The 14,525-nt window shown below is 40.3% G+C and overlaps 5 protein-coding genes across 5 annotated transcripts; 3 read left to right on the forward strand and 2 right to left on the reverse strand.

Annotated features, from left to right (window-relative positions):
* Window positions 1-93: 93 nt before the first annotated feature.
* On the reverse strand, window positions 94-1,311 carry LOC101291851. The gene has a single exon (XM_004305014.1). It carries the CDS (start codon window positions 1,048-1,050, stop codon window positions 94-96), a length of 957 nt encoding a protein of 318 aa, XP_004305062.1. The 5' UTR covers window positions 1,051-1,311.
* A 1,879-nt stretch (window positions 1,312-3,190) lies between these two features.
* LOC101292145 lies at window positions 3,191-3,832 on the forward strand. The gene has a single exon (XM_004305015.1). It carries the CDS (start codon window positions 3,191-3,193, stop codon window positions 3,830-3,832), a length of 642 nt encoding a protein of 213 aa, XP_004305063.1.
* A 4,633-nt stretch (window positions 3,833-8,465) lies between these two features.
* On the forward strand, window positions 8,466-9,074 carry LOC101292439. The gene has a single exon (XM_004305016.1). The coding sequence runs from the start codon at window positions 8,466-8,468 to the stop codon at window positions 9,072-9,074; it is 609 nt and encodes a 202-aa protein (XP_004305064.1).
* Window positions 9,075-10,281: 1,207 nt separating this feature from the next.
* Window positions 10,282-11,980, reverse strand: LOC101295241 (unknown protein 1-like). The gene is made up of 3 exons (XM_004302454.1): window positions 11,940-11,980; window positions 11,765-11,841; window positions 10,282-11,322 (listed from the first exon to the last, which is right to left on the reverse strand). Exon 3 carries the CDS (start codon window positions 11,293-11,295, stop codon window positions 10,624-10,626), a length of 672 nt encoding a protein of 223 aa, XP_004302502.1. The 5' UTR covers window positions 11,296-11,322; window positions 11,765-11,841; window positions 11,940-11,980; the 3' UTR covers window positions 10,282-10,623.
* Window positions 11,981-13,702: 1,722 nt separating this feature from the next.
* LOC101295534 (calcium-binding protein CML42-like) lies at window positions 13,703-14,519 on the forward strand. Its single transcript, XM_004302455.1, has one exon. It carries the CDS (start codon window positions 13,780-13,782, stop codon window positions 14,434-14,436), a length of 657 nt encoding a protein of 218 aa, XP_004302503.1. The 5' UTR covers window positions 13,703-13,779; the 3' UTR covers window positions 14,437-14,519.
* Window positions 14,520-14,525: the final 6 nt, after the last annotated feature.

Consider the following 14,525-nt stretch of genomic DNA (forward strand, 5'->3'; position numbering starts at 1 on the left):
TGAATACAATGTTATCGTTTACTTGTTCGTAACTTAACATGAAGTGATGAAACAGATCGATTCCTCGAGTAAATATTCAAAGCTGAGCTGAGCTCAAATAATCTCATGGGCATTCCTGTAGTAGCGGTTGACATAGTGACACCTATTCTCTATCATAGGAGTGTCTGGTGTTTGTACTGGGTAGATCTTGTAAAGCTTCTTGTTCCCATAATAGGTTGCAGCTTCCTCATAATTTGGATTCTCCATTCTCTTCTTCCTCGCGTCCATCATCTTCCTCTTAGATTTCTTCACTTCCTCCTTCAAAATCTCCATGAATTCCTCCTTCTCATCCGGACTCAACTCCTCTTCCTCAATAAGGTTATCAGTGTACGTCTCAACTTCATCGACTTCCCAATTGAATTCACAATTCAGCGGCGGTTGAGGCTCCCGTGGGAAGAAAAATTCCACATCAGCATCACGCTCCTTCTCCTCTTCGACCTTCGGATTCATTATATAAGGCACACAGTATTGAAACTTCATCAAACGCTCCACTTTCATCTGCTTCAAGCTTGTCTTTCTCTGTGTACATCCCATCACAAAAATCTGAGGCAAATTCGACTTGGCCAGAGGAATGTAGGGCATCCAATCCATCTTCATGTGCTTCAGAGGAACTATCTCCTCTTCTCTCTGCACCGCATTGATCGCAATCTCCATCGACGGCGGCCGAGGAGCCACGACCGCAGCCAATGTCGGAAGCAACTCAGGCAGCGCCGTCGACGCAGTCTCCGTAGCGGCAAAGATATAGACTTTGTTGGTGGGTCCAATCCCGTAAAACTTCCCGCCCTCTTCAAATTCCTTCTCCAGATTCCTGAAATCCCAGTTGTATTTGTAGACCGAGTCCAGCCGATCCCACTCGGTCCCTACAAGGAATGCAGCCTTCCATAGATCCTGAAGGTTACGCTGCTCTTCTACATACTGAGGCGGCGGAGAGGCCTTGACGCGCTTGGTGCGTCTGGTGGTGGCCTCCTCCGTCGCCGCCGGCAGAGTTTTTCTCTTGGATACTTTGCTCATTGTTAGGATCGAGAGAGAGAATTAGGGTTTGGTGTGCGTTTTTTTGGTTTTGGCTAATGGAGAAGAAGGTTAGAATTTATATTGGTGATCAGTATAACAACGGTTAGGACGTGAAAACTAAGCTAGTGTAACTATGGTTCGGACGTGAAAACGAAGCTAGTATATATAACAAAGGTTTAGGACGTGAAAACGAGGCAATTACTTCCAAAGCTTTGTTAGGACGCGACTATAACAATTGTTACCTTCAGTTAATAGGAAAATATGACAATCCTGATCAAAGTTGAACTAGGTAAGATATCTCTTATAAGGAGCTTAGAACGACCTAAATATAATGACTTCTAAAGCTAGCAACGATCGTTGAAAAGGTTCATTCATTGAGTTTAGAATCTTGAGTTTAACACACTCCCAGTTGTTAATTTGAGTTAGGGATCGGAAAAGCTTCGTTATAAGCTTCTAGCTCCGTAGAGGAATCACCCTATCATACATTATACAGGGAGAGAGATGTCTGAACCTGGAAGAGAAGCGAGAACGGTCAAGAAATTTCCAGAGATCGACAATTAGGTTTGTTGTGCTGGAAACAGAGTTGGATCGTCACTACAGCCTCGTCCAAGTCCATCATACTGTCCATGCTAACCACTGCCCCTCCACACATTCTCCTCCACCTTTGCCGTCGTCACAAGCTCCACCACCCGCTGCTCCGATTCGATTTGACACTCGATCCCCTATTCCTAGACTCGATCCTTGTCCTACTCTATAAACACAATTTCTATGATCTACGAAGAAAGTTGGTGTGATATGTGACTCTAATCTTTGTACACAAAGAAGTGGAAGCTAGCTAGCATCGACTCGATCCATTCATTTTAAATGGTTGGATTTCGGTACAAGAGATGATTAGCTTGTGTCGGTAGTCTTTACCGGTCAACATTGCCATTGATGCGTACGATAAAATTTGGCCACTTTGCGCCGCACCTCATTGCGTTCAAGGCTTCGAACCTAACAACGTTTACTAACCATAACTACGTGTGTGTAGATATGGCTCAACTAGAATTAGTGACTTATCAAAAAGGAGATGACACATCAAACTATGCAATGAAGTATATACTTAGTCAAGATTACAATAGTTTGCAGCCTTTACACAGCTCAAGCCTTATTGAACTAAATTCTTTTATGAATTGAGTGTAGCCGAAGAACAACCTCGCTAACACTCTAATTTATTAAAAATGAAAAGATGAATACCAACGGAGGAGGACCGTCTATTGAACTAAGTATTGTATGGAGTAGTTCGACTTAAACATCGATATCGGTGCATTGTGGATGTCTTCCTTTTGTGATTTTGACTGAGAGCATCTTATCATACTGGGTTTCAGTTATTCAACCTCTTTCATGTTTCTAAGCTAATTAATCCTAGTGCTTATATATGTATTACCATTAAAGATTTTAATTATACATGGTATTCTAGTCTCTAAGCTACTGTATTTGTTTACTTGTTCATAACGAAACCACAGGTCCACAAGGAAAAACAAAAACAAACCACGAAGTTAATTGCCAAAACCATTTTCAAAGCTTAAACAAGAGAGACCCCGATGGCCTAACCACACAACTTAGAAAAACATTATGGTCGCTCTCCTACTACATAAAAAAGATAAATTCGGAGCAAAAATCTTATACACTATCTCATCGATCGTGACAAAAAAAAATTCTCGATCACACTTTTTTTCTACTTAAAAAAAAAAAAGAAAAAAAACGAACAGAAGAAGGTGAAGTGAGTACTTTTGCCCGCCCTTATCGGGGGGGGGGGGGGGGGGGGTTAGGGAGCATGTTTAGTGCTCGACCACGTACACTTCATCGCAGCAAACATTAACTCACCCACCACCTTAATGCACCGTTTGGTTGCAAGTCTCCACTACAAGGCTCTGGCTATATTTAAGTATTATGAAAACCATTACAACCTAATTAAGTAGGCTAGGGTTGTGTCTAATCGCTCTACGGCATAGTGCCTCCCAAATCCCTGACCCTAAACACTAGTGTGGCGTGTGGGGGCTCAAAACAAGTCGATCAAAGACTGAAGCATCCTCCTGCATCAAACCTTGCATCTCTATAAAGGCCATGTAGACATCCAAAATCTTTGTGCTCGAGAGTCATGACTAGTGAGCTAGAAAGTATCATGAAAGCCAACGGTGACGGCGGCAGTACTTCTGAGCCTCCTCATCGCTCTCGGAAGCGCAGAAACATCTGCCTTGCGGCGACCGCCGCCGTTGTCGTGACCGTTCTCATTCTGGTCATATTCTGTCTGACTGTGTTCAAAGCCAAGGACCCTGAAACGACGGAGAACTCGGTCGTTTTGAGGAACCTGCAAACCGACTTCAACATCAACAGAGCCACCGTCGACGTGAACATCACTCTCGATGTGGACATGACGGTGAAGAACCCTAACAAGTTGGGAATGAAGTACACCAACAGCACCGCGTTATTGAACTACAGGGGTGAGTTGGTGGGCCAGGCTCCAATCGTAGCCGGAGATATTTCCGCCGGTGAGACCAAGTCTATGGATGTTACACTTACCGTTATGGCAGACCGGTTTTTGGGGAAAACATCGGAGCTTTTACAGGATGTAATCGCCGGTAGCATTCCGTTCAACACTGTCACCAAAATTTCCGGCAAAGTCACTATATTGGGTATCTTCAAGGTTCATGTGGTATCCACCTCGTCATGCGATTTCAATGTCCATGTCGGAAGGAACACAGCCGGAGACCAAAAGTGTACGTACAAGACAAAATTGTAAATCTTTTTCTTGCTCTGGGTTTTATATATGCTTGTCTTCTTGTGCTAGCTAGCTTATGCACTGAAGTACCCTACTTCTAAGCCCTCATGCACGTTCTTCTGGGTTGAAATCCTTTTGGTTTTGATTGATTTGTAGAAATTCTCATAGTGGCAGATCGATAGACTAAGTAGATTAGTACTGATCGAGCTGTGTTTATATATAATCTATGTATCCTTGTATTTTTAAGTAATAATAATTGATACTATGAGACAGTTGATGTTTTATCAATATATGCATATTCTGTTATTTGAGAGATTGAGACACTGTCGATTGAAACTCTTCACTAATCTAGCATTGTTCGAGAATCTCTTTCACGATGATCTGTGAATGGTATTCTATTGAACACTAGAGTACTAGAGGCTGCAGAGACTTGTCTTCCTAAACAGTAATCTTGTAGCTAGATCAAGAAAATGAACGTACAAGAGATGTACCGATGTAACAAAAGTAACGTACCCTGTCGACTTCTCGGTTATCTTTTGGGAAATTGTTCCTCATCTATGCTAACATTGAGCTTAAGAAGGGACTTCTGTCTTTTGCACTTGGACTTTAGTTGATGAGATTTTGCACTGCTAATTTTCAATTTCATACCGTCTGTCATGACTCATGAAGTAAAGATTTTCGAATATGTTAAGTTGCTTGTATTGCTTCCAAAAAGAAAATATATGAAGTATATATAGAGCACAAACATTATGTCCAATCTTACTGTGACTTGATCAATCTACCATTCTTTGTTTCACAATTTTTCTGTCCACCAGCTCTTGTGATTTTCTAATTAAATTTTTGCGAAAAAGCTGTTGGAAGCACAAGTGGTGCAGATATCATATGGCAGCCACTAATTCACTGAGTGGAATTCATCATTGCTTCTTAATTTCTATTTCTTTCATCTGTTAGTAAGATTAGCAATTGTCTGTAGACACATCGGTACTTATTTTCTTCTCTGCTGCTTAAACATCAAAACCAATTCTAAGGATTGACTACAAATATTACTTCCCACAATTTGCTCTTGCTCTGTCTTTTCTCTGTCTCATATTCTGAACATGTTTGCTTGGGATTGCCTTAATTAATTTTGTTAAACTCAAGGTTTTGTGAGAACTTGCTGTTGTTTCTAGTTTGTACTTGTACTCATTTTAAATACATGTTTGTACAATCTGCTTCGCCATTTTAATTGCGCGGGGTTGACGGAAACCTAAGAATTATACAGTTTACTATGGTTTTTTTTTTTTTTCGATAGGATACAGTTTACTTTGTTCATATTAAACTATCTGCATTCCTTGTTCAGAAAATAATTTGTGCCCGGAGTTATATACATCATGCATTTAGTCAAGTCCTTATTAAAAGAAAGTCAAGGGCTGCACCTGCTGTGTGCTTTTGACTTATATCAGCTGCTACCAAGGCAACTATGAGATTGCTGCTCTTTCTTGCTTTATACTCTGCATGGATTCATGTGATCGATCTTCTCTCAATGCTTATTGTTCATATATTCATATCCAAATTAATGGGAAATTTAGGTATACTTTGTGTTACTATTTTTGTGTCAACTAGCTAGGAAATGATTTTGCCATATTATGTGAATGAGTAGTCTGGTTCAAAATTATCATACAGCTTTGGCAGAATTTTGACTGTAAAATGAAACATCTCGCACAGATATGTTTAAAAGATGCGGATTTATTAGTATGATTCAGCTAAGGTGATGAAGATCTTGAGAGATTCTTGGGAAACACACCATCTGTCTGGGAACATTCCGATGACTCCTGCTGTGTGCCATGGCAAGGAGTCAACTGCACAGATGCAAGGGTGACCGAATTGTAGTAACTGGTTTTTTTTTTTTTTTCCGATTAGAAAATACAATACAAAACATGATTACAAAGAAAAGCCTCTGCAACAACCACCACCGCACTGATCAAAACGGAAGGCAGAGTAGACTAAGGCTGGAAGCTGGGAGGACCAACACATTACATCATCAATATTATGTCTTACAAGAGCTAAAGAATCTGCCAAGAAATTCTCTTCTCTCCATACATGCTTAAAAAAACAGAGTTGAAGTTCCTGCAGAGATGATGGATATCAGCAACTAAGGATTTGATCCACCATGGGCATTGTGCTTTGCCAAGAAGAACATCCAGAAGAACTTTGGAGTCGCCTTCAATAAATACTGGTTGTGATGCAATGGTTGACAAGTGAATTAACCCTTGACGGAGAGCTTTAGCTACAGAAGAGAACACATCAGAGAACCCAAGATTGTGGAGACCGCAATGAGGGGGTGACCTAAATGGTTCCGAACTACAAAACCAGCTACTGCTCTGTGAGAGGGACGAACAGATCCATCAAAATTAAGTTTGACTACATTTGGAGGGGGAGGATTCCATTTGATGGTGATAGATGGGTCGAAACGTTTAGGGGGGGGAGGAGGATTGGCAACGAGATACTGTTGATATAAGACAGCAGCGCGATGGGTAACTTGGCTTGGGATAAAAGTGGAATTTCGGAAGATAACAGCATTTTGAGACTTTCAAATACTATGACAGAGGTTGAGAATTTTATCTAAGTTGGAAGGTTGGGATGAACGAATAGAGTTAAGCCAAGCTATAAAGGAAGAATTAGGGGATAAAAGTGGTAAGGGGAAATGGGAGAGGTTCCATACTTGCCTAGAGAGAGGGCACTGAACAAAAAGATGTTCAAGGGATTCCTATGTATTGTTACAAAGAGGGCAAGTACTAGGGATATCTAAAGAAAAGTAATGCAATCTTTGTCTAATTTTGAGTCGTTCACAAATTAATAACCAAGAGAAAAGTTTAACTTTTGGTGGCAGAGAAAGTTTCCACAAAGTGGTCAGTAGTTTTTTTTTATTTGTTTTTTTTATTAATAACTCACACACCCTACATATATTTGGTGAGGTTTGAACTCATGACCTCAAAGTTGTTAGTTAAACACCTTAACTAACCAAGTCACGGCTCATCTACAAAGATTATGAAAATTAGCAAAATGCAAATCAGCACCTGATTTGATAGAAAACTTGCCAAAACCAGTAAGGCCCCAAATAAATTCATATGACCTATTAATAATGGGAATGGTAGTAGAAGTAATAGCCTTTTAACGTATCATGATCTAGTAAATGAGTAATTGAAGAAAGATCCCAATTTCCATTGGAGATAAAATGAGCAACACTGAGGTCCAAATTTACCTAGATTTCAAATGGTCAGGACCTAGATTTAAGAGGGGAAATGGAAAACACCAATTAAATAACCAAAAATTAATATCTTCACCATTTCCTAAAATCCATCGCATTCCCTGCAAAAGAAGAGGTCTGGCATCAAGAATTCCCTTCCATGCTAGAGAGTTAGAAGCTTTCTTGGTAGCAGTAAACAAAGTTGACACACGAAAGTATTTACGAGTAACAATTTGAACCCACCAATTATTGGGTTGAGTAATGATTTTTCAAGCAAGTTTGCAAATAGCAACATTATTAAAGACAGTCACATATTGTACCCCTAAACCGTCATGAGTTTTAGGAGAACAAAATTGTAGTAACTGGTTCTACCTTTGGAATTTGATCTGATTGATCCCGGTAAGTGAAGGCTTGCTTCTTAGGCAAATGTTGTACTCAATTTGTCTCTTCAAATCGTCCAAGACATAGACATTTTTGACAAATCCACAATAAAATGTAGGTCAATGTGTTGATTGTAAATGAGAGTGTGTAAATTTACTCTCTAACATAATATATCACAAAGTACTCGGATATTTGTTTTAAAGAAGTAGAAACAAAACATTCCTTTAAAAGAGGCGATACCTAAAATTGTTTCCCCTCCGGAGTGATAGGTCACCCGGCCACCATAAGAAGTAGAAGCAAAAATGCAAATGCATAGCTCGTGAGTATCAAAGCCGTGTTGGGATGTCATTATGCGGTGTCGGCGTCTCTTTCTATCAAAGACTGTGCAAGCGTGTGAACTGTGAATCTGGGCTCACATGCTCTTATGCCCCAATATAGCAAATACTAAAACCTCACAACACTTCTTACTTTGCTTTGTGCCAAACCCCATGCTGCAATGTGTATGCCACGGATTGCTGCTCCATTCCTGGATTGTCACGCGGGCATGGGGCACAACCGTGCAACCTCCTTGTTACTCCTCTTCCTTTATGCTCGCCTCAAAATTCTTTAATCACCTCAGTAATAATATAAAAAATTACATATAAGTCACCGAAAACGCCTTTAGATTCGAGTATTGGCTTCAGAAACTTGCTCAAAACACAAAATGATCTGTTCCTAATTTTGTAGAAACGACTTCATGTGGGTGTGAATGTGTGACAAAAACTCCTATAATAAGAAATCGATTTTCTGGCTTGAAAAAATAGCAAACCTAGAGTAGTTGTCAGTTTAGAAAATGAGGTTATAGGCTTATAGCTGGCCTTTTAATTACGCAATAAATCACCATATGTCCATTTTTGATCCCCCAACCACCTTGAAAAAACTTTGGTCTATTTCAAGTATCGAACTTGGTTGTCCATATCCTACTCTAGACCTTACAAAACTCACTCTTCTCTCCCTTCACTTTCTTCAAACCTCTCTCTGCTTCCTTCAAACATTGATCGATCAACCATGACAGAAACTCCCACAGACAACAAACCCAACAAGCGAAATCGCCCATGTCTTATTGCCATAGGAGTTGTCCTGTTTCTGATCCTGTTGATGTTCATCATCTGCCTCATACTTGCCCTCACCGTTTTCAAGCCCAAACAGCCGAGAACCACCCTCGTCTCCGCCACCGTCGACGGCGTGGCTCCACTTGTCTCGTTCCCGGCGGTCAATATCAGGCTCAACATCTCCGTTGGTCTTGTTCTCCTCATAGAGAATAGGAACCACGCTAGCTTCAAACATGGGACAGGGAAGAGTTTACTGCTGTACAGAGGAGTTCAGGTTGGAGATGCTGATCTTTACCCTGGTGAGATTCCGGCGAGGGGTAATGGTACGATGTCGGCGAAGCTGACTATGCAGGCGGATCGGCTGGCGTCGGATATGAACAATTTGGTCACTGATGCATTAGGTGGTGAATTCGTCATTGAAGTAAAGTCGAGCGTTCCGGGGAGGATTACTTTCTTGGGGTTCATCAAGAAGCATGCAGTTGCTGTATCTGAATGCGAATTGACTGTTGGGGTTCCCAATTTTAAGATCAAGAATCAAGTTTGCAAAAACAAGACCAAGCTATGAGAAGAGGTTGAGTCTCATTGGGAGCTAATGAGATTGGTACATAGTAAAGTGTCTTCTGGGTTTGCACAAGGGTGTCAAGAAGAATATGAAAACAAAATTTTGGTTAAAATCCAAGAAGAAGATGAAGCTTATGCTAGCAAGAATGGATTTTCAGGGGAAAGGATCAACCTTTCACTGTGCCTTTGGGATTTAGTGATTAATATTTGACCATAGCATAGAGTTGTGATAGATATTTTGAAGCTTTTATCTTTATTGCTCTTTGTTTTCTGTAGATGAGAGTGAAGCAGAAACAGAGTTAGATGACTTGGATCCATCACTCATCCATGGAAAGAATAGAAAATAGATGGAAGTTGGAATACCAAGTCCAAAAGGAGAAGTTGTTGTTCTCATTATGTGTCATCTTGATTTGTCTTCAAGTACCCAGTTAACGTTATACAATCCGTTGTGTTTGTAAGCATATATGATATCACCAGGCATATGCCAACATGTGACAGACATCACTATCTACCAAACTTATCAAACACCCGTGAAGTGTTTGCTCACATCCTGAGAAGCTTATGTTATGCATCAGTTTTGTACGAACATATAAACCAGAAACTGAGGTGGAATAAAAGCAATCAATCTGTTTCTGCATTCTGGTTTCATGTTCACTGCTATTACACTAAACCAAACCGTAGTGCCAATTCTTTCAAACTGTGAGGATTAAAGGCTGAAATGAAATCTAGAAACATCTCAATTTGGCACTCAAGATCAGAACAGACCCAGCTTTATTCTTTCCTAGATTACCATTCCCCTTCCTCATTTTACTTGCTAGCAGCTAGCTAACACTTGGGTATCATGGTGAGGGAAGCCTCTTTTTTTCTTTTTCTTCTTTGGGGGTGGCCAGTATGTGACAGAGACATCACTGAACTCATCACCACCCAGAAACATTTCTACTCACAACCTGAGAAGTTTATGCAAGAGCCAAGTGTATTGCTTATAAACCAGAAAGGCAGAGTGCTGAAAGCAATCAGCTTCTGCGTTTCAGTTTCACTACCATAATCCACATAATTCTGAGGTTTAGATGCAAACATATACAGCTATACATCAGAACAATACGAGCACACACTCAAAGGAATTGCAAGTGCAGAACATAAACTACAGTCATTCAATATTGAAATCAGAAAAGCAAAAAGGAAAAAAAAATACCAAATCAGTATCCATAACTCTTGAAATTAACTAATCGGTTTCCATTTCATCTCAAAAGACTTGCTACAAGATGTCAAACTCTAAGAAAAACATGGAGAGACCAACAATATCAATGCTGGCAGCAACCAATTATAAATATACTTTTGAGAAGGAATACAACCGCTAGTAGCTACCAATGCTGAAATTTAAATAAAGCCTACTATTCTTAGCTGAAGCACAATAATTTCATCAACTACTATACACTGCTAGCACTACTGTATGATCTTGGTCAGAGAGAGAGAGGGGGGAAGAGAGAGATTAGCAAAAGATGCAGCTGTAGGAAAGAAGTACCAGTACTTCAGCATGTAACCGCATGAGTCAATTAAAATTCGAGCTTTCTGATTAAGCCCAAATCAATCTTCCTTGATTTCCCTACAGGCCTCAAGGGAGCACCGGGGCAGGTTTCAGCAATTCCATTTAATCGAGTTCCTGGAGGTGTTGTACAGTCATCACCACAGTCCCAATCCTTCCTTGCATGTTCACCAAGGACGCTGAGAGTCAGATCAGATACAATAGCTTCCAACAAACTTTCATACACAGCTTCAAACATGTCTTCATCAGAAAGGGACTCCACACTGTCGGTAGAAGTCTCATCATCCGAAGTTTGAACCAGAGAATCAAAACTCAGTTGACGAGCAACCACACTCCTCGCTTTGCTGACAAACTTCTTACACATAGGCGCCATTGCCAGCTTCTCTGGACCAGGGGCAAAGGGATCAAAAACTCCATCCTCAGGTGTCCGGGGACTCCCGGAGCTATCATCAGAAAGACCAAAAGGGTCATCCCCATCTCTGTTGGACCTGACAGTTAAAACTGACGGTTTCTTAAAAAATGTTGGTTGGGATTCCCCATTCTCTCTGTCAGCTTCAGGGGTAATAGGCCCTAATTCCACTTGTGGCTCAGCACCATCCTTTTGCAGCTCCCCAGCCTTGTCCAAATTTTCACAAGATTCTTTACATTCCAAAATATCATCGGCACAACCTCCAGAACCCATCAGTTCAATAAAGGGATATCACAGCAGCTGAAAATTGAAGCTTTATCAGTAATATTGTAATTTGGCAGCGAAATCATTCTCTTGTCTAAATTCAAACAGAAATCCAATCCAGATAACACACATGCCAAATAGTTCAACTTACATTAAAATTTGGGGATAAACACACGATTAATCAATGAAGGAGAATTCTAAACAGAGAAGACAATGCCCAGAAGATAAAATCCATATACTGAATCCAAATTACAATAAAAGAATAAACCTTTGAATTAAACCAATTAAATATTCAAGACTCCTCTAGCCAAATGGGAGAGAAAACAAACCAAGAAATGGAACAATAAACAAGAATTCATGAATAAGGAAAAACCAATAAATGAGAAAGAAAATTCACACAACCACAAAACCCGATTCAAACCCATGAAGCTTCTCCATTTCTGAACGAAACAAAGCTGAAACAGAGAAAACGAATTACCTGAGCGAGAGAGCAGAGTTGCAGAAGAACAAGAACAGTCCAGGCAACCGAAGCAGCCAAAGCTGAAGTCTTTTAAACTGCAAAAAAGGGTGCAAAAAGCGCGTTAGTTAACTAAAATCTGAAAGTGAAAGGTGGGTTCTTGTTGAACTAGAAAACCAAACAACGCAGAACTCACTGGGGTGTACTTGCTTTCCAGTTCGCTCCGTCTCTCTCTGCAACTTTGACACCAAAAAACAAAATAACTTATTTATACCACCTCCACCAATCAAGATCCGGATTCCGGGCCCACTACCTAGGCAACTCACTCCCCTAATTTCAATAAAACTAAAATAAATGAATAATAATTAGCAGATTATTAGCCAAACATGGAGCGAAATTTATTGTTTTTGCTATTTTTCGTTTAATGTTAGTTATATTCCTGCCATGTATTGATTAAGATTCTGTTCTCTATGTTATCCTGCTCATGACTCATGATGTATTCAAAGATGTAACATGAGAATTTGAGTTGGAACATATAATGATTTTCCATATAGAAATGTTGTCCATTTTGGTGAGAACATATGGCGGGAGAATTTCTTCCCTCCAAAATATATTTCCCTCCATATTTACCCGCCAATATCGTGTATGGAAAAAACTTCAAGTATTTTCCATATGAGAATGATATTTCCTATTATTAATTTTAATTAAATGTAATACATAATTACATATGCATAAAGGATATGATTTGTGGTTCTTCCTGCCCTCTAATCTTATCAAAATTAGATCATTAGACCTTATCTTGGGTACCAATTAGTTTGTTCTAATCTAGATGATTTTACAATTGAAGTTTTGGGGCATTGGGCTTCAGATATTTGTAAACAAAATAAAAATCTTTACATTCTTTATGGGCTATTTGTCCTCTAAATCAGCCCCTTCCCTTTGTTAATGTTTCATCTTTGTACTTAATGGCCTTACGGCTGCGCATTGCCTAGCCCATCAACATTAAAATCAAATTTAAATACCGAAATGTTGGAATCCAATGTGGCAATGGATTTAGAAAAAGAGGTGATTAGGGAGGATTTTATTTATTTTTTCAATAAATAAAAAGTCTGATTTAGTAGGTTAGAAATTTCGCACCAAATCAGTGTTGTAAACAGTCGAGTTGGTAAACATTGTGTGTTATAGGTTTTAGAACATTTCTGTGTTCTAGGCGTCCGTGCGCTTAGACAGTTGAGTTCTAGGTTGCCGCATAGTTGCCATTATGTGTTCATCCTTAAATCTCTTGAATGTTGCAAGCTAGGATACTTGCATCGATCGACAACTACGTGACCGTCGAACTCAATCTCTTCAATGTTATTCACGTATATTGAAGGAAATTGTACAACTATGAGATTTAGATGTATGATTACCTTTTATCTTCATCCTTCAAGAAATTTTCTCTAAACAAGTAATGAAAATATATTTCACGAAAATAGAATGACAAAGAGAAATGAGACATTCAACATTGAACCACATGTGATGCTTGCCGGGATTGAATGGGAACATGGGAAGAACATGATAGTATGTAGCCAATGGTACTTGGAAACGATTATGTCCCAACTCACATGGATCAATACATGAAACTCAGACCACACATAACATAAAGAAATATGTGTATCACTCACGATCGATCAGACTTAGTCTAGCTATTCTAGATCTCATATTTTTCCCAAGTCAACAACCAACGACTAGTAGTTTTTCCCTCGTTTTATTCCTCTTTCCTTCTCACGACCACCGACTTGTATATTGTTCTATTTGCTTGTTGATTACATGTATAAGTTGGTAACAGTAAAATATAGCTATAGGCATCTGGAATAACAAGAAATAGTCCAAAAAATAACAGTAAAATTAATTAAGACTCCCTCCGCCCGCCAAACGCGCCCAATCCCTTATATTATAGCAGCCATAATCGTCCCCCTAGCAGATAGCTAGAATCATCATCATTCGTTTCTTCTCTCTGAAACGCTGCTGCGTTCCTTAACCCTAGCTTCATCGCCATGGAAGCAGCAGCAGCAGCGCCTTCTTCAGCAGGAACGTCAAGTGAACGCACCCTCGCCAAGAGGCCCTCCGCCTCTTCCTCCTTTCGTCTCCGCTGCCCGAGTCTCAACTCTCTCCGCCTCCTCCGCATCTTTGACATTTTCGACAAGAACCGCGATGGCATGGTCAGCGTCGACGAGATCAACCAAGCCCTAAGACTCCTCGGCCTCGACGTCGAAGTCTCCGACCTCGAGGCCACCATAAAGACCTTCATCCAGCCCGGAAACGAAGGTCTTACGTACGATGACTTTGTAGGGCTACACCAGTCGCTTTATGATACGTTCTTCTTCGACGGTGATGACATTGAAAGCGCGGTGGAAGAGGCAGCGGCGTTGGTGGTGGCTGCGAGGGACGAGGAGGAAGCGAAGAAGTTGTTGCAGGAGGAGTCGGATCTAAGGGAGGCGTTCAAGGTGTTTGATGAAGACGGAGACGGGTTCATATCGGCAAAGGAGCTGCAGACGGTGCTTGGGAAGCTAGGGTTCCCGGAAGGGAATGAGATTGATAGAGTGGAGAGGATGATTACTTCCGTTGATCGGAACCACGACGGCCTTGTTGATTTGTTCGAGTTTAAGGACATGATGCGCAGTACCGTTCTTGTTCCTTCCTCTTGTTCCTAATTTCTTAAATCATATCCAGTCCGATCCACACTGTTGTTGGATTATATACATTATATATGCATGTCGATCATTTTTCGATGTTGTTGTTT

This window comes from Fragaria vesca, linkage group LG6 (genome assembly GCF_000184155.1).
Source record: "Fragaria vesca subsp. vesca linkage group LG6, FraVesHawaii_1.0, whole genome shotgun sequence".
NCBI classification, from domain to species: Eukaryota; Viridiplantae; Streptophyta; class Magnoliopsida; order Rosales; family Rosaceae; genus Fragaria; species Fragaria vesca.